The 27,504-nt window shown below is 49.3% G+C and overlaps 1 protein-coding gene across 10 annotated transcripts in view; it reads right to left on the bottom strand.

Moving 5' to 3' along the window:
• The window catches only part of DGKD (diacylglycerol kinase delta), a 111,053-nt gene that overhangs the window by 30,744 nt on the left and 52,805 nt on the right, over positions 1-27,504 (bottom strand). For 6 of the 10 annotated variants that reach the window (XM_045481775.1, XM_045481776.1, XM_045481778.1 and 3 more), the window contains 7 exons: positions 8,604-8,708; positions 8,212-8,344; positions 7,323-7,429; positions 6,885-7,010; positions 6,635-6,737; positions 5,852-6,014; positions 3,098-3,206 (listed from right to left, as the gene is read on the bottom strand). In XM_045481775.1, the coding sequence (XP_045337731.1) occupies positions 3,098-3,206; positions 5,852-6,014; positions 6,635-6,737; positions 6,885-7,010; positions 7,323-7,429; positions 8,212-8,344; positions 8,604-8,708 (846 nt within the window). Of the gene's footprint in view, positions 1-3,097; positions 3,207-5,851; positions 6,015-6,634; positions 6,738-6,884; positions 7,011-7,322; positions 7,430-8,211; positions 8,345-8,603; positions 8,709-11,139; positions 11,143-11,514; positions 11,520-17,032; positions 17,056-17,260; positions 17,283-22,664; positions 22,830-27,504 lie in introns of those variants that run through there. The other 4 variants (XM_045481783.1, XM_045481780.1, XM_045481784.1 and 1 more) reach the window with 4 other exon arrangements.

The following is a 27,504-nucleotide window of genomic DNA, read 5'->3' as shown; positions in this document are numbered from 1 at the left end:
CACCTTCAATGCTTCCAAGTTCTACCAAAAACAGGTGCCAGAGCACCCAGAGTCTGGTCGCCAAACCTGAACATGTGCCAGCGCCCTGCCTACAGCCTTCCGCCAGACCCTCCCCCGAGCAATGGTGGGTACTGCTCAGGCCCGACCTCCACCCGGAACTCTCATCGGGCCGGTTTGGTCTCAGGGAGCCCCCAGACGCTGGATGCCCAGAATCTCCACCAACAACCCCACCATGCAGCCTGTGAAAGAGCTATCGGTCCTCCCGAAGCACAGCCTGTGGCCACCCACCCTGACCACCCTGCCAGGGCCAGCAAGTCAGACAGAAGGCCCCGCATGCCCGAGGGTGAGAACAAGGAAGCCCAGCAAGCCAGGAGGAGGGGACCTGGCACTGGAGCCTTAGAGAAAAGGAGCGGGCAGTGCAGTGAAGGCACAGCGGTGTTCTAGGTGGAGAGGTGACCCGCCTGCCAAGTCAGGAGACAGGAAGTCAGGGAAGCAGAGAAGGAAGAAGGAGCCACACCCAGGGGGCTCTGATAACCATGTTAAAGTCTAGACTTTATCCTCAAGCCAAGGAGGCGTCAAGGAATGCTGGGGGGGGGGGGGGGGGTGGTGAGTGGCACTGCCCCTGGGGGAGGTCCCCGTGGAGGAGCAGACGGACAGAGGCCCAGGGTCAGCTGAGGTGTACCCAGCAGCACACAGTGGGTGGCCTAGACACTCTGGGGTAGCAGATGATCCCAGTGATTCACTAGAAATGAGGGAGGGCGAGGGAAGAACCCAGAGCAACTGTCAGATTTCCGGCCTGAGTGCCTGGTGGATGAGATTTTCAGACTCCAAGGAAAGAAATGAGGGGTAGGTGGGGCTGTGTGGTAGGCTCGGTGCTGGAAATGCCAGGCTTGAGGCACTACGAGGCATCTAGGAAGGCAGGAGGGCAGCCAGGAAAAAGAGAAGGGTGAGAGTGGGGTCTCAGGGAAGCCAGGAAAGTGGGGGACTGACCAAGTGCCACAGAGAAGCCGAAGGAGCTGAATGCTCACTGCACTCAGCATTCTGAATGGATGAAAACAAATGACTGGTCCCCCCCACCCCCCACCCCCCCACCCCCCATCCTCTTGACTAGTGATAATGAACTTACAAATAATCCTAGAAGTCACAAAACTTAAAATTGGGCCAAGTGTATTAGTCCAATTTCACCACTAGGGAGCAGTATGTGCTTGAGTTGAGCAATTCACCTGCACAGGCCTGGTTCAGACTGTCCACTTTCCAACATCATCCTGAGCCCAGGGCTAAATACAGACCACAAAAAGTTCAACCAGAGTCAGGAGAGAAAGCTAAGTCTCTGAAAAATATGCTCAAGTCAGGTAGAAGATCTGGGAAAAAATTATGCTGAAAGCAAATGACAAACTAGGAAAAATATGACCAACAAGGAGTTTATATCTCTAATATAACAATCCTTAGAAATCAATTTTTTAGGGCCACCTGGGTGGCTCAGTCATTGTGCGTCTGACTTCGGCTCAGGTCATGATCTAACGTTCAGTGAGTTTGAGCCCTGCATCAGGCTCTGTGTTGACAGCTCAGAGCCTGGAGCGTTCTTCAGATTCTGTGTCTCCCTCTCTCTCTGTCCTTACCCCGCTCACACTCTGTCTCTCTCTCTCAAAATAAACAAACATTTTTTAAAAAATAAATATTTAAAAAAGACAAATACCCAATAGGAAACTAGGCAAAAGGGGCACCTGGGTGGCTCAGTCAGTTAAGTGTCTAACTTCAGCTCAGGTCATGATCTCACAGGTTTGTGAGTTCAAGCCCTGCGTCAGGCTCTGTGTTAATAACTCAGAGCTTGGAGCCTGCTTCCAATTCTGTGTCTCCCTCTCTCTCTGCCCCTCCCCTACTCTCGTTTTCGCTCTCTCCCTCCCTCCCTCTCTCTCTCTCAAAAATAAATAAAAATTTTCAAAAAAGAAACTAGGCAAAAAACAAGAACATGTGATTCATTTAAAAATCCATGTATTGGGGGCATCTGGGTGGCTCAATCGGTTGAGCATCCGACTTCAGCTCAGATCATGATCTCACGGTTCGTGAGTTCGAGCCCCACATTGGGCTCTGTGCTGACAGCTCAGAGCCTGGAGCCTGCTTGGGATTCTGTGTCTCCCTCTCTCTCTGCCCTTCCCCTGCTTGAGGGTGCACATGCTCTCTCTCTCTCTCAAAAATAAATATTAAAAAAAAGTTTTGTTTTAAATCCACATATTGACTCCAACAGTATTAAATAAAAATAAAACATATCTTTGCTTGTCTACTTAGGCAAAACTAAGAAGGTGAACAACACTGAAAGGGAAAGGCTGGTTTCTGTGGCACCAGGAGCGTGAAGGGGCGAGGCCCCGGTGGGGAGCAGCCTAAGGCACGGAGGAGGAGCCAGAGCCGCCGGTAGGCGAGCTAACCCAGCCGCAGGGCTCTGCCTGATGGAAAACCGTCGCTGGGCTATTTACAGACGTGGATCACAAGGCAAAATACAGTAACAGAATAGCATGGGTAATGGGAGTGTGTTTACATTAAAACTGCATCAACCTTCTACCCTATGTACATACATACATATGTGTATGTATGTCAACAGGAGGTCTCAAAGACAGTTCTCAAGACGTTAGTGGCAGTGGTTAACTTTGGGGAGTGGGTTGAGGATGACAGAGCAGAGAGTGGAAAATCAACGAACACTTTTCCAATCGGGAAAATCTACTTTTAATTTAATAGCAAAACAACAACAACAACAAAAATCCTAAGTCCCGACTTGATGCCCAAGTCTACCTCCGCCCCCTTCCCCCTGGCAGGAGGCACGAGGCAGCCAACAAAAGCCAGCGGGGGCACCTCGGATGGCAGCCCCAGCCCCACCCAACTTGCTCCTGCCTGGGACCTCCGGGGACAGGAACACTCTCTGGTAGTTCCCTGTACTTCTAGCTGTGAAGTTCCCATCCCCACATCATAGCTCCTGGGCCCTGCGAGGCCACCAAGCTACCTGCCCTTCCCTCGGAGCCCTTGGCTGTGCCCTGCCGAGGGCCATGGGGCATCCTGTCACCGCAGCATCCCTCTCCCCTGGCTGGGCCCCTCCACGTCCACGCACCTGTTTGTGAAGATTGAGGCTGTCAATCTCAGAGAGCACCCAGCCAACGCTGCCATCCCCACCACAAACCAGAATCCGGAATGTGTCAAACTTCTGGAATAAGCGTAAGCTGCAGAGAAAAGAGAAAGTCAAAGAAATGAGGTGCGTTCTAAAGGACAAATGACGGCCAGTCAGTCCTGCCCCGAGAGGCCCCATCTGCACTCAAGGCCGACCTGCACCCCTGCCGTGAATAAGCCTCTTGGAGCCCGTGCCCACATGTGCTGAGGCTCAGCCTGCAGGGCCGCCCACCCACACCTCTGCGCCCACTGCCCCTCACTCACATAGCTCAGGAGCCCCAGGCTGCAGGACTGTATGGGCCCCTCCGTCCTGGGCAGGAGGCCCGTCCCACTCCCCGCAAAGCTCACCTCCGTCTCCCTCCTGTGTTCATCTTGGTCGCCCCCCCCCCCCCACCACGTGCATGGCCCTTCAGGACACCCCACAGCCTTCTGCTGACGCCCCACCCTCCTCCTGAGAGACCTTATCCATGTTTCGGCTTTCAGGGGCCACACAGATAGCGATGACCCTGAATGATGACCTCCAGGCCTTCCTGAAGGACAATACCGGCACCTGTCTACCAGAATGCACCAGCCAGTGTCCCATGGGCACCTCCTCGTCCTAGCCTTCCTTCCTTGGGGAATGGCAGCACCATCGACCTCGGTTACAGGCCCAGACCCCATCGTCCCTCGGAGTGCAGCGCCTCTCTTGTAGTCGCTACAAGAGCCTCCGACCTACCTCGTGTCTCCTTCGGGCACCTTCAATTCGTGCCACCAGCATGACCTTCCCAAAACAAGTCTCATCCAGGGTCTAGCTTAGAAGTTGCCACTCGCTTCTAGGAAAGGTTCAAACCTCTCAGCCAGTGCCACCTGCCCCCATTCCACCAGCCACCCCACCACGTCCACACCCCCTACACACACAGCACCCTCTGTCTAGTAGGTACCCTGCCTCCCTCTCTGCCATTAAAACACTAACTCTCCTCAAATGCCAGCTCAGCAGCGAAACTGAGACTCTCCAGTTTAATTTATATGCTTCTTTCCTGGGTTCCCAAAAAAGGTGCCCATTAGCCTGGCCAGGGACAGATCGCCCAGTCTTGTGACCTTGACTACCTGTATGTGTGCTGTGCACCGTGAAGACAGGGACCCCACCTCACTCAGCCTTGCGTCTGACACAGAGTCCAAGCCAGAAGTCCCCCAGAAAACAAGCAGGGGTGAGTGACACTGCACGAAACGGGTATACACAACAGAGCTGAGGTTCTGAAGCAACAAGGCTGCACCTGACCTTCAAGCGAAATGGGCAGGGGGCGTTGCCTTGGGAACACTGGCCTCTCTCGGGCCTTCTTTCTCTGGAAAAGACGTGATACGTCCAGGTTGGGAATCAGAAAAATGAAGCCATATCTCCAAGTTTCATGGTGAGGAACAGGAGGTCAAGGCTGCTTCCCAGCAACCGGAACTTACTAAACCAACCCCCGTTGCACCTCTGCGGGGGCTTCTGAAGCCGCCTCGTCTCCAGCTGACTCCTGCGGGGGCTTGGGGGCTCGCCAAGACGAGCACACGGCCGTTCCCTGATTGTGCCGTACGGCTCACCGTGTCCCTCGTCACCCCCCAGCACCCACCCAACAACCCTGGGGCCGTGCTGGGTAACAGCCGGCCCTGTCTGGGATACAAGGGCTTGTGATCCTGCGCCTGCCCCCTTTTTAACCAAAATCACTTTTTTTTTTTTTTTAACGACTCTTTATCAAGCCAATAGTGAACATGCTCCCGCGTCTCTCAGTCCATCGGTCTATCCGCAGAAACCCACGGAGCACCGCCTCTGGGGCACAGGCTAGCAAGCTGCCCTTTGTGACTGTTCCCCAACAGAGACTTGCTGCCAGGGGGCAAAAGCAACATGCCAGACCCCCACAGGCCAGTGGGCACGTTCCTCTCCTCCGCCAGGCACCCAGGCTCCTGTTCCAGCAACATCTGGCTGCAACGTAGCACACTCCGAGGAGTCTCGGAGGCAAATGCACACCAGAGAACGCGTTCTACTTTCCCCGACAAACTTCCTTGACAATCCCCCTTCCAGGCAAGGCTGCCTCTTAGAGCCGCTACCTTGAACTGATGCCGCCAAGCACAGAAGCTAAGAGTTCATTCAAATGACACCATTTACAGCAGCAAATGTTCTCTGCACACTGTACAATGTGCACAAGTAGAAAGAACACCCATCAGACCTCCAGCTGGCAGATAAAAGGCATCAGTAGTTTGCCCTATACACTGGACTTCACATATCTGCATGCGTCACTGCACCTGTAAGGTAACAGACCTCTGGTGCCCTCCCACAGTAAAGGATCTCCCTGTGGCCTCACCGGAGAAAATATCCTCCTTAGTACTATGCACCATTAAAAAGAATGAGGCAGATCTGTAACCAGTGACATAAAAACACGTCCATGCCGACACACGCAAGGAGCAGGCGGTACACAGGAGGCAACGGTAGGTAACGCGGCTTAAAAGTGCGTCTGCACAAGTGAAACACGCTTTTGAAAGCTGGAAAGCCCCGCAGCTGTACTCGCTGTTAAGCGTGTGTGCCTCCGCTGATGGAATCTAGGGAGGGGATGGTTCAACAAAGACTATTTTCATCTCCTCTTTAAATTTTTCTGTATCTTTGAATGTTTTTTTCATAAGCATGCATTATCTTCAAAATTGTTTTGAACTCCAAGAAAGATCGATTTTGTAAGCTTCCTACCCAAGGTGTGGTCCTCCGTTCATGAGGTCAAACACTTGGGCAGGGTTCAGCAGCTGTTTGAATCTTCTGAGGAACTTCACACCCTGGTTATCCCCACTTTTGGAGTTGACAAAGACCAACAATGGGCTCGTGCAGGACGGAGGGCACGTGGCCTTCCAGAAGCCTGGACATGAGAATGGAAAGGGAGGGGAGAAAATCAGAGGGCCATCAAAGACTCCGGGAGCACAGTCAATCATATAAAAAGCAGCAGACACCCCAAAGAGACCTGTCACTTACACATACACGTCCAGTCACCAGCAAGAGAGCAATAAACAGATCTCCACATCGCCATTCCCTACGAAGAAGGACGGGAGTCCCATCCGGTTTGACCTTACGTTTACATGACCGTGCACCTCACCACTGTCCTTCCCTCTTGCTCTCCGTCTGGAGGAGCTAGTTCCCCCAGCTTCCCACCTTTCTACCAACACCTGCTAGCGTACATCATCATCTCCCATCTGGACAGTGAGCAGGTACAGAACAGCACGCTGACCACTTCTGCCGCCGGATAAGCCAGCACATGGGACAGCACGAGTGCGCCGGCTCCCGTCCGCGTGTGCCCCGCAGCCATCAGGACCCCGTTTACCACCTCTGCGCGTATCTTCTCCCCACAGCGGCCCGGCCTGACCTCTTCCCGACCACATCCCCACATCACCAGTGTGACCAATGCTGGCATGGCAGAGGGGAGAGGGCATGGAGAAAGAAGGCCAAGGAAACAGGTGAGCCAGGAGAGTGTGAGGCACCCACCGTCAGAATCGATGCTGTTGAGCGCTGTGGGCGGGATGACCGACACCTTACACAGGCCCAGCGGACACTTGGTCTGTAAGGACTCTTTACATGACGTGTGCACCTGAAACAAGAACCCACGCATGACAAGGGTCACCGCATCCCCCGCGACTGTCCCTGCCACCATGGGAGTGGGCACTCCAGGACCGGCTGAGCTGCCGACCCCATCCGGGCGTGTATGGGATCGGGCACGGGGCCCGCATGCACTCACCATGGCCTTGCACCAGAGACAGCGCCAGTCCTGCAGGCGTAGCACGCTGCCACACGTCTTGTCGCACACCGTGCACTTGGCGCTCACGGGCAGGTTCCCTTCCAGCCACTGGTGCGGCATGGCGATCTGCGAACCGCAAAGACGTGGGCGCTCAGACGAGGAAGCCCTCAGGCAAAAATGTCCTCAAATAAACTCAACCTCGGCCTCCTCCACAGCACAAGCGGGGGCGGGGCGGGGCGGGGCCTGCAGGGGTCTCCTGCAGGAGCTGGCCAGGAGCAGGGGCGCGCTGGACCATGCCGGGCCCCCAACACGCACGAAAGCCTGCGAGCCAGAGGAGCGAGCGCGGGCCTGGGGACGGGGCTCCCTCTGGCCGGCGCCAGCACAAGGCGGGGAGGTCTGCGCAGGGTCGGCAGCCCGGCACAGGGCCCCCATGCGTACCCCGTCCTCATCCTCAAGGATGTCCTTCCCGATGGAGGCCAGCGTGGTCCACTTGCAGTTGTTGGTTGCACGCACAGCACACCGTTTGTGGGCCTTAAATTTGCACACTGTGAGAGAACAGACACGGGACCTTCAAGCCCCATTCGAGACGGTGCTTCCCATGCCGGAGGAGGCGGCTGCCCTGCTCCTCCAGGACCGTTGGGACCGAACACGGAGCGCTCCCCATGCTGTAAACTGAACAGCCAGGGCGTGCACAGTCTGATCACAGTGAGACCGGCATCCAGGACAGACTCTGACCCAACTCCCCAACTCCTCAACCCCGCCCGGCAGCACGAGGGCCACCGCGGGCCATGCCCCATGTACAGACACCGAAATTTAAATGTGACAAGATCCCTATGTCACAAAACTGTCATCTTTTGATTTTTTCCACTTAACACGTACAAACCATTCTGGTGGTACAAAAACAGGCGGCAGGTGGGAACGGGTCCGCGGACCAGAGCTCGACCACCCCTGCTCCTGCCCCCCGCTCCTGCACGACCGCTGGAACCCGCCCTCCGCATCTGGAAGACCAGGTTTCATCGTTTATCCACAACCTGGTTTACCCAAGGCGGGTATAACCACCTCAGGGCCGACAGAGACTTTTAACCTCTTTTCCCTCTGTCCCTTTAATGTTTCTCCTTCGTGTCTCCTTACCACTTCCCTTCTTTCCACTTTGTCTGTTACTACCCAAGATCATTTATCAAACTCCTCAGTAGGTACAAGAAGTAAGCACAGAGTCCCAGAAATCACTTTACACGGACTGATTTGTGGTGACCATGCTAAGGTTTCTAAGGCTTCATAAAGGCAAACATCAGGCCACGCTTCCCACGGCACACCACGCAATTCGCACCTTCACAGGACAGTCCGTGCGACGTGACCCCAGACAGAGCCTCGCGACACACGTTGCAGTAGGTCGGCCGCGCATGGGAACACGCGTACCAGTTGTGCATCCCTGAGAAATGGTCCATGCTGTACTGGGAAGGCTGCAAGAACAAAATAAAGATGGCAAAGGTAAGCTGTCCCTCTGACACTCTTGAATGGGACTCAATGAAGTATCCAGGGGAGGGGAGGGGAGGGGAGGGGAGGAGGGCAGGCTCAGCCAAAAGGTCGAGCAGCAAGCCTAAATTTTACAAGGAACACACGAGAAAGTGAGTTCCAGGCTGCTCGGTCCACACGTGGAAATACTGGGAGGGTAGAGTATTCACGGGCGGGCCCCAAGGAGGGACATTTGTCTTTCTGAACCTCAAAGTGCTCCCTGTTCTGGACGGTCTTCAGCGCTGCAATCCAGTCTTCCATCTCTTTCCTGTGGTCAGCACATAAGATGAGCTTCCTACATGGAGTGATGACCTGTGGGATGAAACAAGAACCAGGAGGTACAGCGAGAGCAAAGGACAAATGCTAACTGCTGCAAAACTTCTCCACATCTCCTTCTGTTATGTGTGTGTGTGTGTGTGTGTGTGTGTGTGTGTATGTGTACATTTTTATGAAAAATGACCGATTCGTTCAGATTCTCAATTGGACACAACATAAAAATGATTATCGTGGGTCATTAAAAATCAAGAAAAATCTCAAACCAAAAAGACAATCAAATTCAATGTATACATTCACCAAAAATCAAGTAAGTGGGCATTCACCAACCACCTGCTACTCGGACATGGTAATAAGCCACAGAAGCGTTTAAAAAGAAAAAAGAAAACACAGTTGCCATCACTCCAAAGAGCTCACAAACTAAGGTCCAGCACATGACCAGTTTAGGGAAATTGGTCCAAGTTACTCTAGGAATGGTGTACTTCAAATGCACCATACATGATGTCCTTGTACAAAACCTTGTGATATGTGACAAGAGAAAAAACAACCAGTTACTACACTGAAGGGCCTCAACAATTTAACTGGAAATGAGGTCAGGAACCTGGTGATAATCAACAAATGTAAACTGTATCTACAACATATAAAGAGTTTTTACAAACCAATAGAAAAGTCTTTCTTACAAAAAGAGGTTATAAACTTGCATTTCAGAGAAGAAGTACAAAAGGGCTAACAAATAAAAGATGCTTAACTGCTCTAGTCATTGGGGAACACGAATGAAAACAGCCAACAGTCTGCCAACAGACTGGCAAAGTTCTGAAAGACGGTAATCCAGTGTTGGCAAAAGTATGGGAGAAAAGAGTTCTCCTCAAGCAATGATAGAAACTCAATAGGATATATATTTTGGGGAAAAAATTTGATAGTGAATACCAAAATTTTAGAAAAATAACCTTTTATGTACTTCCGTTTTACAGTGATGTAAAATATCTGCATGGTTCTAAAGTCAAATCCACAAAATAAGGTATAGCCAGAAGTCCAGCTTTTCCTTCTGTTCCCTCCACCCTGGGTCCCTCCCTTCCCCATATGCAGCTTTATAAAAGTAAATAAGAGTATGGTTTATCCCTCCATTTTTAAGACACATGCAAACACATACATATATTCATATTCCCCTTCTAAAACAGGAGTATATCATACACACTTTTCTCCATCTCTGCTTTTTCATCTAATTATCTATCTTGCCCACCTCTTCTTAGCAACATGGGGCATCTCTTTACTCTTTCTTAGGGCTGCACGGAGCTTTGCTGGACAGAAGCACGAGAGTCCATTCAACCAGGTCTCTATTAATAGAAATCTTTTTTTTTTTAATGTTTATTTTATTTTTGAGAGAGACAGAGGGTGAGTAGGGGAGGGGCAGAGAGAGAAAGGAAACACAGAATCGGAAGCAGCAGGCTCCAGGCTCCGAGCTGTCAGCACAGAGCCTGACTCTGGGCTCAAACTCACAAGCCATGAGATCACGACCTGAGCCAAAGTTGGACACTTAACCAACTGAGCCACCCAGGCGCCCCTCTATTAACAGAAATCTTCCGTTGTTGAAAGTCCTTTCCTATCTCAAACAGTGCCGCAATGAATGGCCTTTGCACAGACCTCATGTGCTTCCCAGTGTATGTGGGGGAGAAGTTCCTAGAAGCAGAACTGCCCTGACAAAGAATACGCGCATTTGTAATTTTGCAGCTGAAATCCCTCCCCAGGGCTTGTGCTGTCTGCATTCCCACCAGCAGTGTTAGGAAAATGCCTGCTTCCCCAAGGCTGCACCAGTAAAACATGTTAACTTCTGGATCTCTGCCCATCTTCTGGCTTTAATTTATATTATTAGATGATCATGTTTCTGGCTCAGAAAACTTAGAAATGGTGTTTTATAGATTATCTCTTTGGTGATTTCTATAACCACCTATAAAGCTTAATCACAGAAGGGGCTAATTAGAGCTGGGTCACAAATGCATGGTTCATTCTCTCACATCACCAAGGTGACAGGGATAACTACACACAGGGGCCAAACTGGGTGTAGAAAGAAGGGACGCTAGGGGAGGGGGAGGGGAGACTGGAGGACAGAGAAAACAGAACCAGAGAAGCTGGGTGCCCTCCTGAGGGTGGGGGTGAGGGTGACAGCCACACTCCTTTACACCTGGACAGTGCCACGAAGAGCCCACATCCCAGCATCTGCTGGGCAAGTGCATGATGAGTGTCTGCTCCACACCTGAGATTCTAAGACTATACAGGCAAGGTTCCCACTCACAGAGAACTTATACTGGGGAAAGGCAGAGAAACAAGAAAACAATTTCAGACACTGACACGGGCCCTGAAGACAAAGCGGTAGTGTGAATGGGGCTGATGGGTGCTTTGCACAGAAGGCCATGAGAGTGCTGGCAACTGCCAATGGCCTGGGGTCGGTGCTTATGGAATTTTCATCAGTAACCGTCTATAAAATCTCAGCAAACATTTCTTTTCATTCATTCTTGGGTGGGTGGGTTTTAATATTTAAGCATTTTTATCGGTGTAATAAACATAGTTAGAGAAGAGAATATATTTTTTATAACTCAGGGATTCTATGCAGAGTTATGCAACATGACAGCTACAGAAGAGAACAGTGACATTTTTTAGGTCCGTTCTATTTCAGGTTTTGTTTCTGCTAGTCCGGTGACAATCTTTACAAGATGAAGTACCCACATTATTCCAGAATTCAACTATGTCATCGAATCTTTGGGTCAACCATCTTCCACGTGCCAAAGGAGAGAGGTTTCGTGGAATAGCTTTGTGAGTACTGGGCACCACTGGACAGCAAGTTATAGACAAAACTGTTGTGTTTAAGTTAATGAAACAAAAGACAGATGACCTCACTTCCTCAATCCGTGTGACTGTTTACAGGGAGTAAACACTGATGGATGAATATCCAAGAACCTGGTTTCAGCCTTTTTAAAAAAACTCCTACTTGTGCATGTTTGAAGAAGTCTCAGACAGACTCAGATCTGAACCCCACCCAGCCACTGAGCAGCCAGGAAAAATGGGCACACTGTCTTCATTTCTATTCTGGAAAAGGGGGATGATAAAGTTACCTGGCCTGGGTTGTTATGGGATCGAATGGGACCAGCATGCACCGGACTTGCATAGGGCCCAACACACAGCTTTTAAGACGCACCTCCAGGTCTGAAGCCCTGACGAGCTGGGTAACTGAAGCAGCTGACTCCCCTCTCCAGGCCTCCACATGCCCCTCTGGACACGGGCCGTAATGACGGTGTCACGCCCCAGGGTCATCCGAGCGTGGAAGCGTGTTCTCACGTGCACACACCTGCCACTCACTCTCGGGGTTGCTTCAGACTCTAGGGCCTGACCTTGGGGCATTATCTGTTTGATAGGACCACGTGACACCTCCCTCCATTCAAGTTGACACCATTCAAGGGCCAACAGTCTGCGTCCCAGATCATGAGATTTGTCACAGAAGATTCTCCGCTTCTCCTGCTCCTCTCCCAGCACATACTGTCACCTTCGAGACAGAGTCCCTATTTCTTAGCCACCCGCAAGACTGGTCAATCTCCTCACAAGGCTCCTCCTCACCCTGGTCCCCTGGCAAGGTCCTCAACGGCCTTCCAGCCATGGGGGAAGCTTCCCGAACACCGGCTAGCAGTATCACACGCCCCGGCAAAGGCTCCCGCCAGTCCCTCTTTGTTCCCTGAACAGCAGCCTGGGACCAATGCACGAGAGAGGTGAGGGTGGAGGGCCTCTTCAGTCGAAAGGAAAACGAGTGACTGTTAATGAGAGCTGTCTTGGACGGGGCTTCTTATTCAATCCCTTGACTTTGGAGACAGAGTGGGCAGGACAGGCCCCAGGAGAGAAGCAGGTGCTGGATGAGACCTCTCCCGGCTGCTCATCCAGCTCAGCGGGGCAGGAAGAAGGCGGGAAGAAACGTTCCTACAAATATTAAAACTGTCCTTCTGTTGGACTGTAGCCAAGACCATCCCTCTTAAAAATCAAGGAACGGTGCAAAAAAAGGTAAAAATGTCCCCAAGTATAAGACTTTACAGACCAAAAAGGCTCTGTGTTTTTCAAGCGAAGAAATGGCTCACGTAACTCAATCAACTGAAATGATAAATGCGAATTAAAAGCAGGGTCATACATGAACTTGATAGGACCAATCAGTGTGACACCACAGAGATTCGGTGAGCCAGGACCCATGACTGGAATGAGCAGGCTTGGTACCAAGGGACAGGGCAGAGTTAATACCGCAGAGCAAGGTGACAGACCACAACACGCAAACCCACGAGCTGGAGAGTGAAAGCACACGCAGACCTTGACGCTGGAAGGATGAGGGAGGCTGAAAGAGAACACAGGTCACAGAGGAAAGAGTGGAAGCATGTCTCTCCTACTCCTCCGAGGCAGGCTAGGAAAGCAATAAACAGGTGTGAGTCCTTAGTCACTTAGCGAAAGTCTCCTGAAGGTGAAAGAATTTAAAAATCAATAAGAAAATAGACCAACTAACAGAAAAATGGACAAAAGCCTCGAACGCTTATTTCACAAATGACCAACAAGGCACACGAAAATGCATTCAACTTTGCCAGTCATCTGGGAAGCGGGCATTAAAACCCCAGCACGGAACACTTTTCCCAGTGGCTGGGCTGAAAAGATGGACACAAGTGAGTGTTGCTGAGCATGCAGAGCAACTGAACACTTGCCTGGCACCAGCGGGAGGCAGTCGGGCACAGCTACTCTCTAAAACAGGAGAGTTGAACTCTCGTACACCCCATGGCTCGGCAATTCCACCGAAGCGCCCATTGGAAACACAAACACGTATCCTCCTCCTCAAGGCACAAAAACATGTACAGCATCACTACTGCTAACAGGCCTACAATGGACACAACCCAAACACCCAGCACTGGTAGAGTGTGTAAATGCACTGTAATGTATTAATATAGGGGACGATGACAGAACAACAAGGAGCCATCTGCTGCTAATCCAATAATACAATGTACTTTACATGCTGAAAGAAAGAAGCCAGGCACAGAAGAACATAAATATTCATATAATTTCATTATGCATATATAAAGTTAAAAAAAAAATTAAAAAACAGGGGCGCCTAGGTGGCTCAGTCAGTTAAGCGTCTGACTCTTGATCTCGGCTCAGGTCACGATCTCACGGTTCATGAGCTCAAGCCCCACGTCAGACTCTGTGCTGACAGTGCAGAGCCTGCTTGGGATATTCATTCATATCCTCTCTCTCTCTCTTTCCAAATAAATATTTTCTTAAAACCATATAATCATTTCGATAGATGTAGAAAAAGCATTTGACAAAGCACAACATCCATTCATGATAAAAAAAAAAAAAAAACCCTCTGCAAAGCAGGTCTTGAGGGAACATACCCCAACACAGTAAAGTCCATATATGAAAAACCCACAGCCAACACCATACTCAATTGGTGAAAAAAATCAGAGAGCTTTCCCCCTTATCAGGAACAAGATAAAGACATCCACTCTCACCACTTTTATCCAACACAGTACTGGAAGTCCTAGCCACAGCAATCAGACAACAAAAAAAATAAAAGGCATCCAAAGTAGTAAGGAAGTAAAACTCTATTTGCAGATGACATGATACTATATATAGAAAACCCTAAAGACTCTACAAAAAAAACTACCAGAACTGATAAATGAATTCAGTAGTCACAGAATAGAAAATCAATATACAGAAATCCGTAGCATTTCTATACACTAATAATGAAGCAACAGAGAGTGATACTAAGAAAATAATCCCATTTACAATTGCATCAAAAACAGTAACCTATCCAAGAATAAACTTAACCAAAGAGCTGAAAGACCTGTACTCTGAAAACTATAAAACAATGATGAAAGAAATTCAAGATGCAACAAAGAAATGGAAAGACATTCCACGCTTATGGGTTAGAAGAATATTGTTAAAACATCTATACTATCCAAAGCAATCTACACATTTAATGCAATCCCTATCAAAATACCAACAGCATTTTTAACAGAACTAGAACAAACTAATGCTAAAATCTGAATAGAACCATGAAAGACCTGAAACAGTCAAAGCAATCTTGACAAAGAAAAAGAGAACTGGAGAGACCACAATTCCAGACTTCAAGTCATATTATAAAGCTGCCATGATCAAAACAGTATGGTACTGGCACAAAAACAGACTCATAGATCAATAGAAAAGAACAGAAAACACAGAAATAAATCCAGTGATGTGGTCAATTAATCTTCGACAAAGAAGGAATGAATATCCAATGGGGAAAAGTCTCTTCAACAAATGATGGGAAAACTGGGCAGCTACATGCAAAAGAATGGAAGTGGACCACTTCCTTTCACCATCTACAAAAACAAACTCAAAATGGATTAGATCCATAAAAATCCTCGAAGAGAGCACAGGCAGTAATTTCTCTGACATCGGCCAGAGCAACATTTTTCTTGATTTGCCTCCTGAAGCAAGGGAAAAAAAAGCAAAAATAAACTATTAGAGCTACAGCAACATAAAAAGCTTCTGCACAGTAAAGGAAACAATCAATAAAACTAAAGACAACCAACCTACAGAATGGGAAAAGATATTTGCAAATGACATATTCAATAAAGGGTTAATATCCAAAATATATAAGGAACTGATACAACACCAAACCCAGCCCCAAGCAATCCAATTAAAAATGGTCAGAAGAGGGGCGCCTGGGTGGCTCAGTCGGTTAAGCGTCCGACTTCAGCTCAGGTCACGATCTTGCGGTCCGCGAGTTCGAGCCCTGCGTCGGGCTCTGGGCTGATGGCTCAGAGCCTGGAGCCTGCTTCCGATTCTGTGTCTCCCTCTCTCTCTGCCCCTCCCCCATTCATGCTCTGTCTCTCTCTGTCTCAAAAATGAATAAACGTTAAAAAAAAAAAAAAATTTAAAAATGGTCAGAAGAGAGCAGTCATTTCTCCAAAGAAGACATCCGGATGGACAACAGATCTGGAAACATGAAAAGATGCTCAACATCACTCATCGTCAGGGAAATGCAAATCAAAATCACAATGAGATACCACCTCACATCTGTCAGAATAGCTAAAATCAAAATTATAAGAAACAACAGACGTTGGCGAAGGTGTGGAGAAAAAGGAACCCTCCTGCAATGATGGTGGGCATGCAAACTGGTGCAGCCATTGTGGAAAAGAGTATGGAAGTTCCTCAAAAAGTTAAAAACAGAATTACCCTAAGATCCAATAATCACACTACTGGGTATTTACCCGAAGGAAGAATAAGAAAGCACTAATTCGAAGGGATACGTGCACCCCATGATTACTGCAGGCTTATTTACAATAGCAAAGATATGGAAGCAGCCTGTTTCCATTGACACAGAAATGGATAAAGAAGCTGTGGTATTTACATACAATGGAATATCACTCAGCCACAGGAAAGAATAAAATCTTAACCCTGCCGTTTGCAAGAACAGGGATGGAAGCAGAGTACGTTATGCTAAGCAAAATAAGCCAGTCAGAGAAAGGCAAATACCATATGATTTGGTGGAGTACGTGGAATTAAAGAAACAAAACAAGTGAGCAAAGGAAAAAAGAGACACAAGACTCTTCTCTCCCAACTATAGAGAATAAACTGATGGTTGCCAGAGGGGAGGGGGGCTACAAGGATGGGCGAAATAGGCGTTGGGGATAAAAGAGGGCACTTACCATGATGAAAAACAAAATAAAGCCTTAATATAGGCTAAAGACTCTAAAATAGAGCCTTAGAAGTTTTACTTGAAACGAGAACTTTTGCTTCCATCCTTTCACACAAATGGTCTTCCAGGAGGTATGCGGAAACACCTAGCTACTCCAAACAAATCTGAGACACCCCCGCCTGACAAAACCATCTCCCGGTGTCTGGGGGAGAGTTAGCCACGGAGGTTCCTAGACTATGGGCAAAAGGTCTTTGAGAAATACAGGTGAAAAGGGAGGCATGCCAGAGAACAAAGAAGTAATGCTCAAATGAAGAAAGCTGAAGTACTCCTCAAGTACACACACACTAGCTCTTATGACAGGGACAACAAAGAGGGTGTCACATGCCAGTGGCAGGCTCCAACGCCGGGCACTTGGTAGTCTCGGGAAACCTGCTGCGTATTTACAGGTGTTTGCACACTTTGTCTTCTCCACAGCCTGATAAAGCAGGTGTCCAGAGAGGAGACTGAAGCCCCGAGACCCACGGCTAAGGAAGCAGGGGCCGGGACGCCAGGCAGACTGGCTCCTGACCTCTACCCAAGGGCACTGTCCCTCCTGGATTCCCGGCAAGACCGCAATAGAATAAAGCCAGCACGGAGGGCCTGGCGTGGGGGAGGAGCTGGCACTCACCAACAGTCTTCCCGGGCTCTCAGAACAAGCAAGGTCTGGCACAGTGCATTTCCTTTTTGGCAGGGGCACCGGACTGGGCCACCAGTGCAAGGACGACAGGGACATCTCACTGAGTCATCTGCCCACTGCCCCGCCCACCCCTCTTTGACCAGGTTCTCCAAGAGCTTGAAATGAGAGGGTGGAGAAAGGAGATCTGGAAGATGATGACAAGGGCAGTCCCTGACTCACCAGCCATGTTCTGTCCAGCAATTTCTAATCACAGATTTATCTGGACGTGCCTCTCGTTCATAAAAGTGACCTTAAATGACAAAAAGATCAAGAGCCTGCAGACTCTGTCGTGCTGGAACCACGGGCCAAACCAAACCACCTGAACACTGATTAACACCAGGCCCTGGGCCTGAGATGGTCCAAAGGCCACGACGTGCAGGCGGGGCAGACATGCAGCCTGGACTGAGGGCCGCTCAGACACGCTTTGTCAAATCTGCGGGTCCAAAAAATAAGAAAAGTAACAAGCAGACTTTGCTCCCAGGAAGAACCTTAGACATACTTCTTCCTACTCCTCTGGCTAAGTACCACTAAAACCCTGGACATTAGATATTTAAAAAAATATGAAAAGACTCTGAAAGGTGGAGAGAAGCAGGCAGACAGGGGCCCAGGGCCTCACAATGACACATGGTGCAGTTCTGTGGGTTCTCTGCTGACCCCAGACATCCTAGAGTGGGACTGAGAAAGCCAGCAACCAGAAAGAGCAATGAGCCAGGAAGAGTTAAAAAGCCTATCAAAAGCCTGCTTCTCCCTAGGTGTGGGACCAGGAACGGGCAAACAGGACAGAAATCAATAACAGTAGAGTTGCCAATGACCACGTTACTCCAGTCAAACACCACAGAAAACACTGTGGCCCCCACCCCCACAGCACTGGGCAAAAGCGAGGCACTCCAGCACCCCACCAGGTAGTGTCCAGAGAAGGCCAAGTAGAAATGTCCATCCCTGCAGGCCACACCCCGGGCTGTCAGGAGACATGCAGAAGCAAATAAGCACAAAGAAAGGTATCCCACCTCATTAGCCACGAAGGAAATGCTGATTAAGATCACAATGCACTATTACTAGATACCCACTAAATGGCTTAAAATAAGAAACAGTGACAACACCAAATGCCGGAGAGGATGTAGGGAAATCAGCTCACACTGTTGGTGGGCATGTAAAATTGTACAGCCACTCTGCAAAACAGTGTAGCAATTTCTTAAAAAACCAAACGTGCGGCTACCATACGACCCAGCAATTCCATTCCTGGGCATTTATCCCCCAAAAATGAAGACTTGTGTTCAACACAAAAAACGTGTCCATGAATGTCCACAGCAGCTTTATTTGCAATCACCAAAAACTGGAAACAACCCAGATGCCCGTTAGTGGCAAATGATTAAACACACCACAACACACCCTTTCCATGGAATACTACTCAGTAATAAAAAGGAACAACTATCAAACACACAACAACCTGGGGGAATTCCAGGGAGTTATGCTGAGTGGGAAAAAAGCCAATCCCAAAAGGTTACATACCGTATTCTCCCATGTATAGATCATTTTTGAGAAAACAAAATTGCAGAAACGAAGAACAGACAGGGGTTGCCCCAGGTTAAAGAAGAGGGTGGGTGTGGCTATCAAAGGGCACCAGATGGATCCCTGTGGACATGGAAACATTCTTGACGGTATCTATGTCAACATCCTGCTTGTGATGTTGTACTATAGTTTCACAAGACGTTACCGCTGGGGAACTGGGTAGAGAACACAAAGGATCCCTGTATTCTTTCAATTCCATGTGAATCTACAATGGTCTCAAAAGGCTTAATTAAAAATAACCGCAGTCAACATTTTCTAATATCTAATATGTTTAAATTGGGAAAACAGGGAGTAACTCCAGAACAATGTTGCATTTCTTTAAGGACAAGTGCATCTGTGGTCTCACTCGGCATAAATTAAAAGTGTAATCTTATCTTGTTAAAGTCATTTGTAGGTAGTGCAAACTCATGAAACGTCTGACTTGCCAAGGAAATATGTGGACACACCTTCAGTGAACATTCTCTAAGAAATCCAAAGCAGGTCCTCTCCGTATACCTGAGTGCAGGGAAGCACATGTGAAGGTCACAGAGCTCACGGTTATCCGGCTGTGACACGTGGCCTGGAACTCAAGCCTCCACAAAAGAGAGCACCGGAAATGGCAGGACTCATTTCGACACACAACAGTGCTTGAAAAATCAATGAAGCTGTGTCTCGTTGCAGCCACGGAAGGAGGATGTCAGAACCACACACAGCACCGCACTTCCTGGACGGGGCGACCCCAGCGCCCCCACCCCAACTGCAGGTGCGCTTGGGGAGCAACCAGAAACCCCGCAAGACAAGCCGCTTCCCCAGCTCCAGACTCACAGATCCCACCGCCAACCAGACAGGACCCTCGAGGTCCCCGCTCCCACTTAGACATGTCCTTCTGCTGACAGTCCCCCACAGGCCAGCTTCACCTCCTCTCCCACACCCCACCCTCCTGTTTGGGCTCCAAGTTCTTCCTTTCTTCTCAGAAATAAATTCAAGCAATCTTTCACTTGAACAGACAGGTGAAACAGGTAAAGACCCTGCTCTCATGGAGCTTACATTCAAATGCAGACAGGAAATGAATACTAAATACTATAGTAGATTATACAGCATGGGGAGTAGTGGCTGGTGATAAATCTATTGAAAAAAGACCAGACAAAGGAGGTCGGGGTTAACACAGGCCTCACTGGAAAAGACTGGAAGGACGTGGAAGGGAAGAGGTGGTCCAGCTGGTGGCTGGAGCAAAGTGAACAGGGGCAGAGGAGCCAGGCATGAACTTGCAGAAGGAACTGGCCATGGGGCATCAGGCAGGCACCACCAAGAGCTTTGGCCTTCATGCCAAGTGAAATGGGAAATGGTGGAGCTTTTGAGCAGAAGACTGACATGTGACTTAGGTTTAAAAAGCAGCATTCTGGTAGCTTTATTGAAAACTGAATGTACAGGGCCGGGCAGAAGTCAGGACCTTTGGGGGAGGGTGCATGGCACTGCCATCCAGAGAGAAGGGAAGGGGAGTGGCTGCACTCTGGCGTCCTGAAGGCAACAGGGTTTCCGGACACGCTGGACAGGGTACAGGACAAAGAGGAGCCAACAAGCACCCCTTGAATAGCTGGCAAGATCAGCTCCCCTCCTGGGATGGAGGAGGCTGAGAACAGGCCTTGAAGTGGGGGGAGCAGTCTGTGGCTCAATTTCAGACACGCTGAGGTTGAGGTGTCTATCGGTCAAAATCTTGACCGTGACCAATGCCTTACCACATCCGTGGGGTCTTCGCCTTGCCGTGAGCCTGGCTACATTAAGAAAAGAAATGAGACTGCTCATAAATTACCACTGCTGGTGGGAGTTTTAAAAAAATTAAGTTTTAGAGAGCAACCTGACAATATCTCGTCAAGCTGAAGATGTTCACACCTGACAGCTCGATCCTTCCAGCCACACTCTAGAGACTCGTGCCCGGGCACCCAGGGAGGCAAGTGTATGAATGGCAGTGCTGTTTGTAACGGCCAAAGCTGGGAAGACACAGGTCGAGTGTGGGATGCTCCGCATGCTGGGCCACTACGTAAGCCACACACTCACAACTGAGCACATGATCCTCAGACGACAGCCGTACCCGTCCAAAGTTCTGAGGTTCGTGCCCCACTCCCCAGAAACTGACTTAATTCCAGGAATCAGGAATCAGTCATTTTAAACCTGGAGCCACTTAACTGAAGACAAACGTGTCCACACAGATAAATCTTGGAAACGCAACACTGGGGAAAAAGGGCACGTTGCAGGAGATACAACACGGCATGATGCCATTTACTCACAACTGTAAACCCGGCCAAATACTACATGCTGTTTATACCTACATATGGGAGTAGAAAAAGGATGAAGAAGCACGCACACGATAAACACCAAACTCAGAACTAGGGTGACCTCTGGGGAGGGAGGGCAAGGGGGATGGGTAGGCAGGATCCGGACTATAAAAGACTTCAAATATATCCGCACAGTTTTGTTCTCGTTCTTGGGCTGGGAAGTATACACAGTTGTCCACCGTGTCACTTTTTGAAAGCCTGAAATATTTAATAATGTTTTAAAGGTTAAGCATTTTGGCACAATCCTATGCTAAAACCCCTAAGCCAGAGCTTGAGATTACACAGTATGTCTTACATTTATAGCTTAACGTTTATTGTACGCGTATATATAAAAATACACACGCACGGTGCACACAGTTTAAGTACTTATAGCGTATGGTCTAGCCTCGGAGAAGGGAATGGCTCGGCCCGAAAGCATGCCTGTGGACAGATTCTGCCCCTGAAGCAGAACCGTCAGCGCACCTGAGCACGCCGTGCTGTTCTCGCACGCGATCACGCAGCGACTTAACGCCCTCCTGCAGGCGCTCCTGGGGCACTGCGCACCCGGCTGCCTCCGCTGGCTGCTGTGCCATCCGCGGCAGACACAATTATTCCCGATTTGCCCTCCAGCTTCTCACCCCAGAACAGACTCCTGCATTCTAAAGAACCGGCTCAGTGTGTGAAAAGAAGGCCGACAGTTTATGGAGGGAGGAAGGGGAAGGTACCAGTTGGACTGTTGAGAAGGAAGCTTTTAGAGACCAACAAAAACACCTCTCCAACATGCCCCTTTCCGTGAATCTTTAGGATGGCAGCCACCGGAAGCTAATATCAAACCCTAGAAACTTCCTTTTCGAGGATTATCAAAGCACACGGAGATACACGTCCTGCTGCTCGAGGACAAGCCCGCTCAGTAATCCTGAGTGAGGGTACGGGCACGTGGCAGAGAGGGCGGTACCACACAGCAGACAGACAAATATCACAGAGTCCCCGTTGCAGACGACCTGTCTCTAAGCCTCAGCTTCTCAACCTGCAAAATGGGTGTCAGCGCCTGTCACTCGGGCTCATTCTAGGGGGAACGCAGCAGGATGCTCCTGCCGTTGGCAGCTGGGGCCATCACCTGCTGTCCTCCAGCAGGAAGACGCTGGTCGGTCCGCAGGCCAGCACGGGTCAGAGTGGGCAAGGCTCCCCAGCTGCCTGTACGGCGAGATGGCAGTCACGGCGGACAGCTGGGCGCGGGGGACACCGAGCAGCCCACGTGGGCATCTGGTCAGCAGCTGCCCGAAGTGCGGTCCAACAGCACTGGGAGAGAGTCACTGGAGTCAACGGCACTTCAAACAAGGAGTGAGCACTCCGCCTGGACAGACAATTTTCCAGGCTCCGTACTACTTGTCTCAGGGATGGTGGGGTGAAATCTCTCCCGTGACGACGTTCAGACAACGGAAATTCATCAAAGAGAAGTCTACCCGACCTGCAGGCTTTCTGCCTGACCAGGTGGAGACCAAAGAGGTTTCTAGCATGTGGGTGAAGTCACATCACCAAGCCTATGGCTTTAAGAATCCCAGCCTTCCACTTCTAAGAAATACAAGACAAAGATCAACCCTCTAGGGATGCTTACAGTAATCTTCAATTCCTTCCTCTTACTTCGTTTTAAGCCCTTACGTCTCAGCTGCCTTCCCACACAGCATCACCTGGCCCTACTGCCCCCCAACACCTGGGACTCTTACCTGCCCTCTTGGAGAACATTTTCCAACTGCTCAAAACTGGGTCGGAATTGAAGTGGCCCAGCAAGGACAAAACTTGAGCTTTAAAACTGACGGACAGACAAGACCCCGTGGGTCACCGTGGTAGGCCAGAGGCACCAGAGTAACAAATCGGCACCTCAAAGTTCAGCCACTGACCAAAAGAGGAGCAAAGGAACAGTGTCCGGGCAGGATCAGGAACCTGGAAATACTGTACTAAATATAGCGCCCCAGCCTGCGGGGCTCGGAAAGGTGGCCAAGAATAAGTATCTGGCGCATTTGGTAATTTCTGTCACTTCCTGTTACTCACATCCTGCTGTTCTGATGCTGCCCAAAACTCTGGATTCGCCACACACAAATCCCTACCTTGAAGCCCCCTGAGACCCGGACTATTCAAAACAGCTGGGATGTGCGTAGACAACGGACTTCCTCACAGAGTGCCATACGCAACACAAAAATAGCACCATGCAAACAAGCTCCTGGAGGTGCCTGGGTGAAAGCAGCCCCAGGATGCAGGTTCAGACCCCCAGGTACCCAACTGCTGTGACCAGACCCCCAGAGAGGAGCCCAAGCGCAAACTGCTCACAGGACACTTGCTCTCTAAAGCTGCACTCCTCTCCAGTCTCAGGACAGCTTTGGGGTCAAAAGGAGGCCCCAACTACAACTATGCCACCTGCCCAAGGGCCCAGAGCACACAGCCTAAGCCAAACACCCCCTGCCCCACCCAAGCCCCCAACCGGTCTCAGGATACCAGTCCCCGGGAACACAGGATGCTCAGGTAGGGAGCAAAGCCAACCGGGCCAGAGGCCAAAAGCACATGTAATCCATCAGACGGTACATTTTTAAAAAGGAACAAAAAGCAAGACGAAGCAAAAAGTAAAAGTTATACCTAAAACAGAAATATGACAAACACTTGGGATTATTTCTTTATTAAGCTTTGAAATGTGCTCCAAGTGTGGAAAACTTTACACACTGGAGGACACCCTGAGCAGGATGCTGGAGGCAGTGGGCCCTGGCAGGGGAGGGAGGGGGCACTAACAAAGGGCACCCCAGGTGTGCAGGTGGTGCCCACACTGCCTCCCCCCGACCCCGACAGTGGGCAGGAAACAAGCAGCTGAGGCACAGAAGGCAAAATACAAACAAACAAAACCTAGCGTGCTTCCAGCGGCAAAACACTACAAATAACCTAAATTTCCAAAAACTCATGCCATGATCGCACAGGGGAATACCATACAGCCAAGGCTTAAAAGCACAACATAAGTGTATATTCATGGACACAGATGTCCATAATATAATACATTTCAAAAACAGGTTATCAATTAGTGTGTGTAACTAATCGTACTGTTTATAAAACTATTTACTAATATTCGTAGGAAAACACCTAAAGAACTATTTGTCTGAACTAGTGCAGCCATCTGGAAAACAGTATGGAGGTTCCTCAAAAAACTAAAACTAGAACTACCCTACGACCCAGCAATTGCACTACTACGTATTTATCCGAGGGATACAGGTGTGCTGTTTCGAAGGGGCACATGCCCATATTTAGAGCAGCACTATCAACAATAGCCAAAGTATGGAAGGAACCCAAATGTCCATCGATGGATGAATGGATAAAGAAGGTGTGGTATATATACACAATGGAGTATTATTCAGCAATCAAGAAGAATGAAATCTTGCCATTTGCAACCATGTGGATGGAACCAGAGGGTACTATGCTAAGCGAAATTAGAGAAAGACAAATATATGGCTTCATTCACAGGAGGACTTTAAGAGACAAAACAGATGAACACAAGGGAAGGGAAGCAAAAATAATATAAAAACAGGGAGGGGGACAAAACCCAAGACACTCTTAAATATGGAGAACAAACAGAGGGTTACTGGAGGGGTTGTGGGAGGGGGGGATGGGCTAAATGGGTCAGGGGCATTAAGGAATCTACGCCTGAAATCACTGTTACACTACATGAAAACTAACTGAATGTAAATTTTTTAAAAATAAATTTGAGAAAAGGGGGAAAAAAGAATTAGTAAAATAAAATAATAAAATTAAATTAAAGTAATTAAATTAAATTAATTAAATTAAATTAGTAAAGTAAGTTTCGCTGGAACAAAGCCATTCCTGTTTATTTACATATTGTCTCCAACTGCTACATATGGCCAGAGAGACCCTACAGCCCACAAAGCCCTCTACAGAAGTTTGCCACTAGCCTTGGACGTATAAACCATTCGTCACGTGTATGTGAGGAAGAGCATAAAGAGAATGTGGTGTGGGGGTGTTAAACGCAATGTGCCACAAAAAAAATGGAATTTGCACCTTGTCCCTCTCCCTGCCTCTGGCTCCACAAAGGAAGGGTCTCCATTCTGTCCCCAGAGGAATCCCTGGGTGCCTGGCAGGTAGTACGTGCTCGATGAATACTCACAGAATCAAAACCTCCCCATCTACACGAAGGGTCACTCACTACGCAATTTAGGGTGAAAACCCTCGTGGACGTGGAACATACCGCCGTGACGTGTCCTTGAGCACGACTCCCCTAACCCATCCTGTCCCCACCTCATGGGGAACATTTCCAGGTGGTTCACGCTGCGCATGGAGGAGTCCCATGCTCCCCCATCTTCCCGCGATTCAGTCTGGGAGCCGCGCTGTCTGTGAGAGGCCCACACCCCACACTGAGGCCACGGGGCGACATGCATGGGGACGAGCTCAAGTCTTGCTCCCAGCAAAGCCAGAGGCCAGCAGGAGCAGGAGCGGAGGTGTGGGTCCTGTCCACCCCTTACCACGGCCCTCACGGTCTGCTCCCAGGCAACCCACCTCCTCCCCTCCAGGACTAACCGAGGAACATGGCTTCAGACATGTTACTGACACTACAAAGTGAAGGCTTCAAATCTGATGGTCGTGATGCGAAGCTGGAGGAGGAGGAGACAAAGGCAGCTGGATGTGAGCCCTTGCTCGTCCACAGCCCACAGCTGTCGAGTGGCCCCGCTGTGGTTCCGCCGGAAGCTGAGGTCACAGACTCACGCACATGCCTATGACTGGGCGACCATCTGTCCCAACCCCGTTTCACGCGCTGGGACGCAGATACCCGGAGAGGACAGATGACTCCCCAAGGCCACATGCTTGTAGGAGGCGGAGTGAGGGCCAGGAGACAGTTGGCCAACCAGTCACATCCAGGGCACAGTGTGGCCCTTGAGGGATGCTTGAGGGATGGAGCGCCTGCTCCGCCCCACGTGGTCTAGGGGAGCAGCGAGAGCCAGCAGGGGCCCGGGAAGGACGTGGGACCAGGAGGGGCACAGCTGTTGCTCTCAGCTCCCTCACCCAACCTCTGCAGCTGCTGGAGGTGCACACAGACCCAGCCCCCGAGATGCAAAGGAGAGAGGGGGGGCACCGGACCTGAACAGGGTCACGTCCTCACAGAGATGTCCAGTCCAAATCACCCTGTCCTGTCTAACCCCCCGAGTGATCCCTGTCCTCTCTAACCCTGAGTGATTAATATACTCAGTCCGGAGCTGGCATCTGTAAGCAATCCAGGGAAGGACATCTCAGACCACGTTTCCAGTCAGGCAGGTAAATCACACACTACGTCAACTGCCTTTTGGGATCATCTCGCCCCACGTATAACCCCCCTTCCTAACTTTAAACAATTCATCCCTTTCCTCTGACCAAGCTTCCTGCAGTCGTCTGGTATTTCAAGTATATTTCAAAACTGAAAAGAGTAATTCTAACCACAGGATTTAACATTTTAAAAAACCAAAACAGAAAAAAAGTTGAAAATATTTCCCGCCCCCCCCCCCCCCCCCGCCCCCTCCACAGCAGGTTCTGACTCAGAGGTCTGTCTACCAGGGCTGTGGGACGCCAGGTTATTTGAACAAGCCACCGTGGGAGGGCATGGCATGCGGGTTGGCTGAGGCCAGCTGGCCTGACTCAGGAGCCACCTTCCTTTGTCATGGCACAGCTATGACACAGGCCCATGTGGACGGAGAAGACAGGAAAGCTTCCCAGAGACACCAAGTGGCAGAGACACAGGAACAACAAACCAGTTAACCCAACGGATATTTACAGAATGCCTACTTTGTGCCAGGCATATGGCTCTGAGTGCTGAAATAAAGAGAGAGTCAACAAGCCCCAGGACATCCCTTGTCTCACAAAGTTTACAACTCTCCCTCCAACAAACAGAAATCAAGAGTGGGAAAGAAAGGGTGCGTATAATGTTAATGTTGACATAAAAAACAGAAACTCTAAATAGCCTACATCCAATAAAAATTTTAATTCATAATAAAAAATGTCAAAAGGTATTATCAAAAACGTTCCCCAAAAGAAAACCCCCCACCCAGTGGCACTGGTAAATTCTAGCAAAACTTTAAGAAAGAAGTAACACCAAATTCCATCAAAAATGAGGGCGGGGGGGACAGTGATATCGCCCCCTTATATTATGATGCTAGTTTACGTTTTATAAAGCCAGCTTAACCCATGTACCAAAACCTGGCAAAGATAAAAGGAAAGAAAATTCCAAATCAGTATCTTTCACGGATATAGATGCAAAAATCCTTAACAAAATAAAAGCAAATTAAATTTAACAATAAATAAAAACGATAATACATCATGAGGAAATAAGGTTTGTTTCAGGAATACAAGGTTGGTTTAACATTTGAATATCAATTTAATTTGCCCTTTTAACAAAATTAAGGGGGGGGGAAACCATGATCACTTCAATAGATGCAGAAAAGCATTTGACAAAATTCAGTACCCATTCATAATAAAAATTCTCAGCAAGTAAGAAAATCCTCAAACTGATAAAGGGTACCAACAAAAGGGCACCTGGAGGTCTCAGTC

The sequence above is a fragment of the Leopardus geoffroyi genome, chromosome C1 (assembly GCF_018350155.1).
Source record: "Leopardus geoffroyi isolate Oge1 chromosome C1, O.geoffroyi_Oge1_pat1.0, whole genome shotgun sequence".
NCBI lineage: Eukaryota > Metazoa > Chordata > Mammalia > Carnivora > Felidae > Leopardus > Leopardus geoffroyi.
Note: the sequence above shows the minus strand (reverse complement) of the source record. Positions and strands in the feature narration are given on the sequence as shown.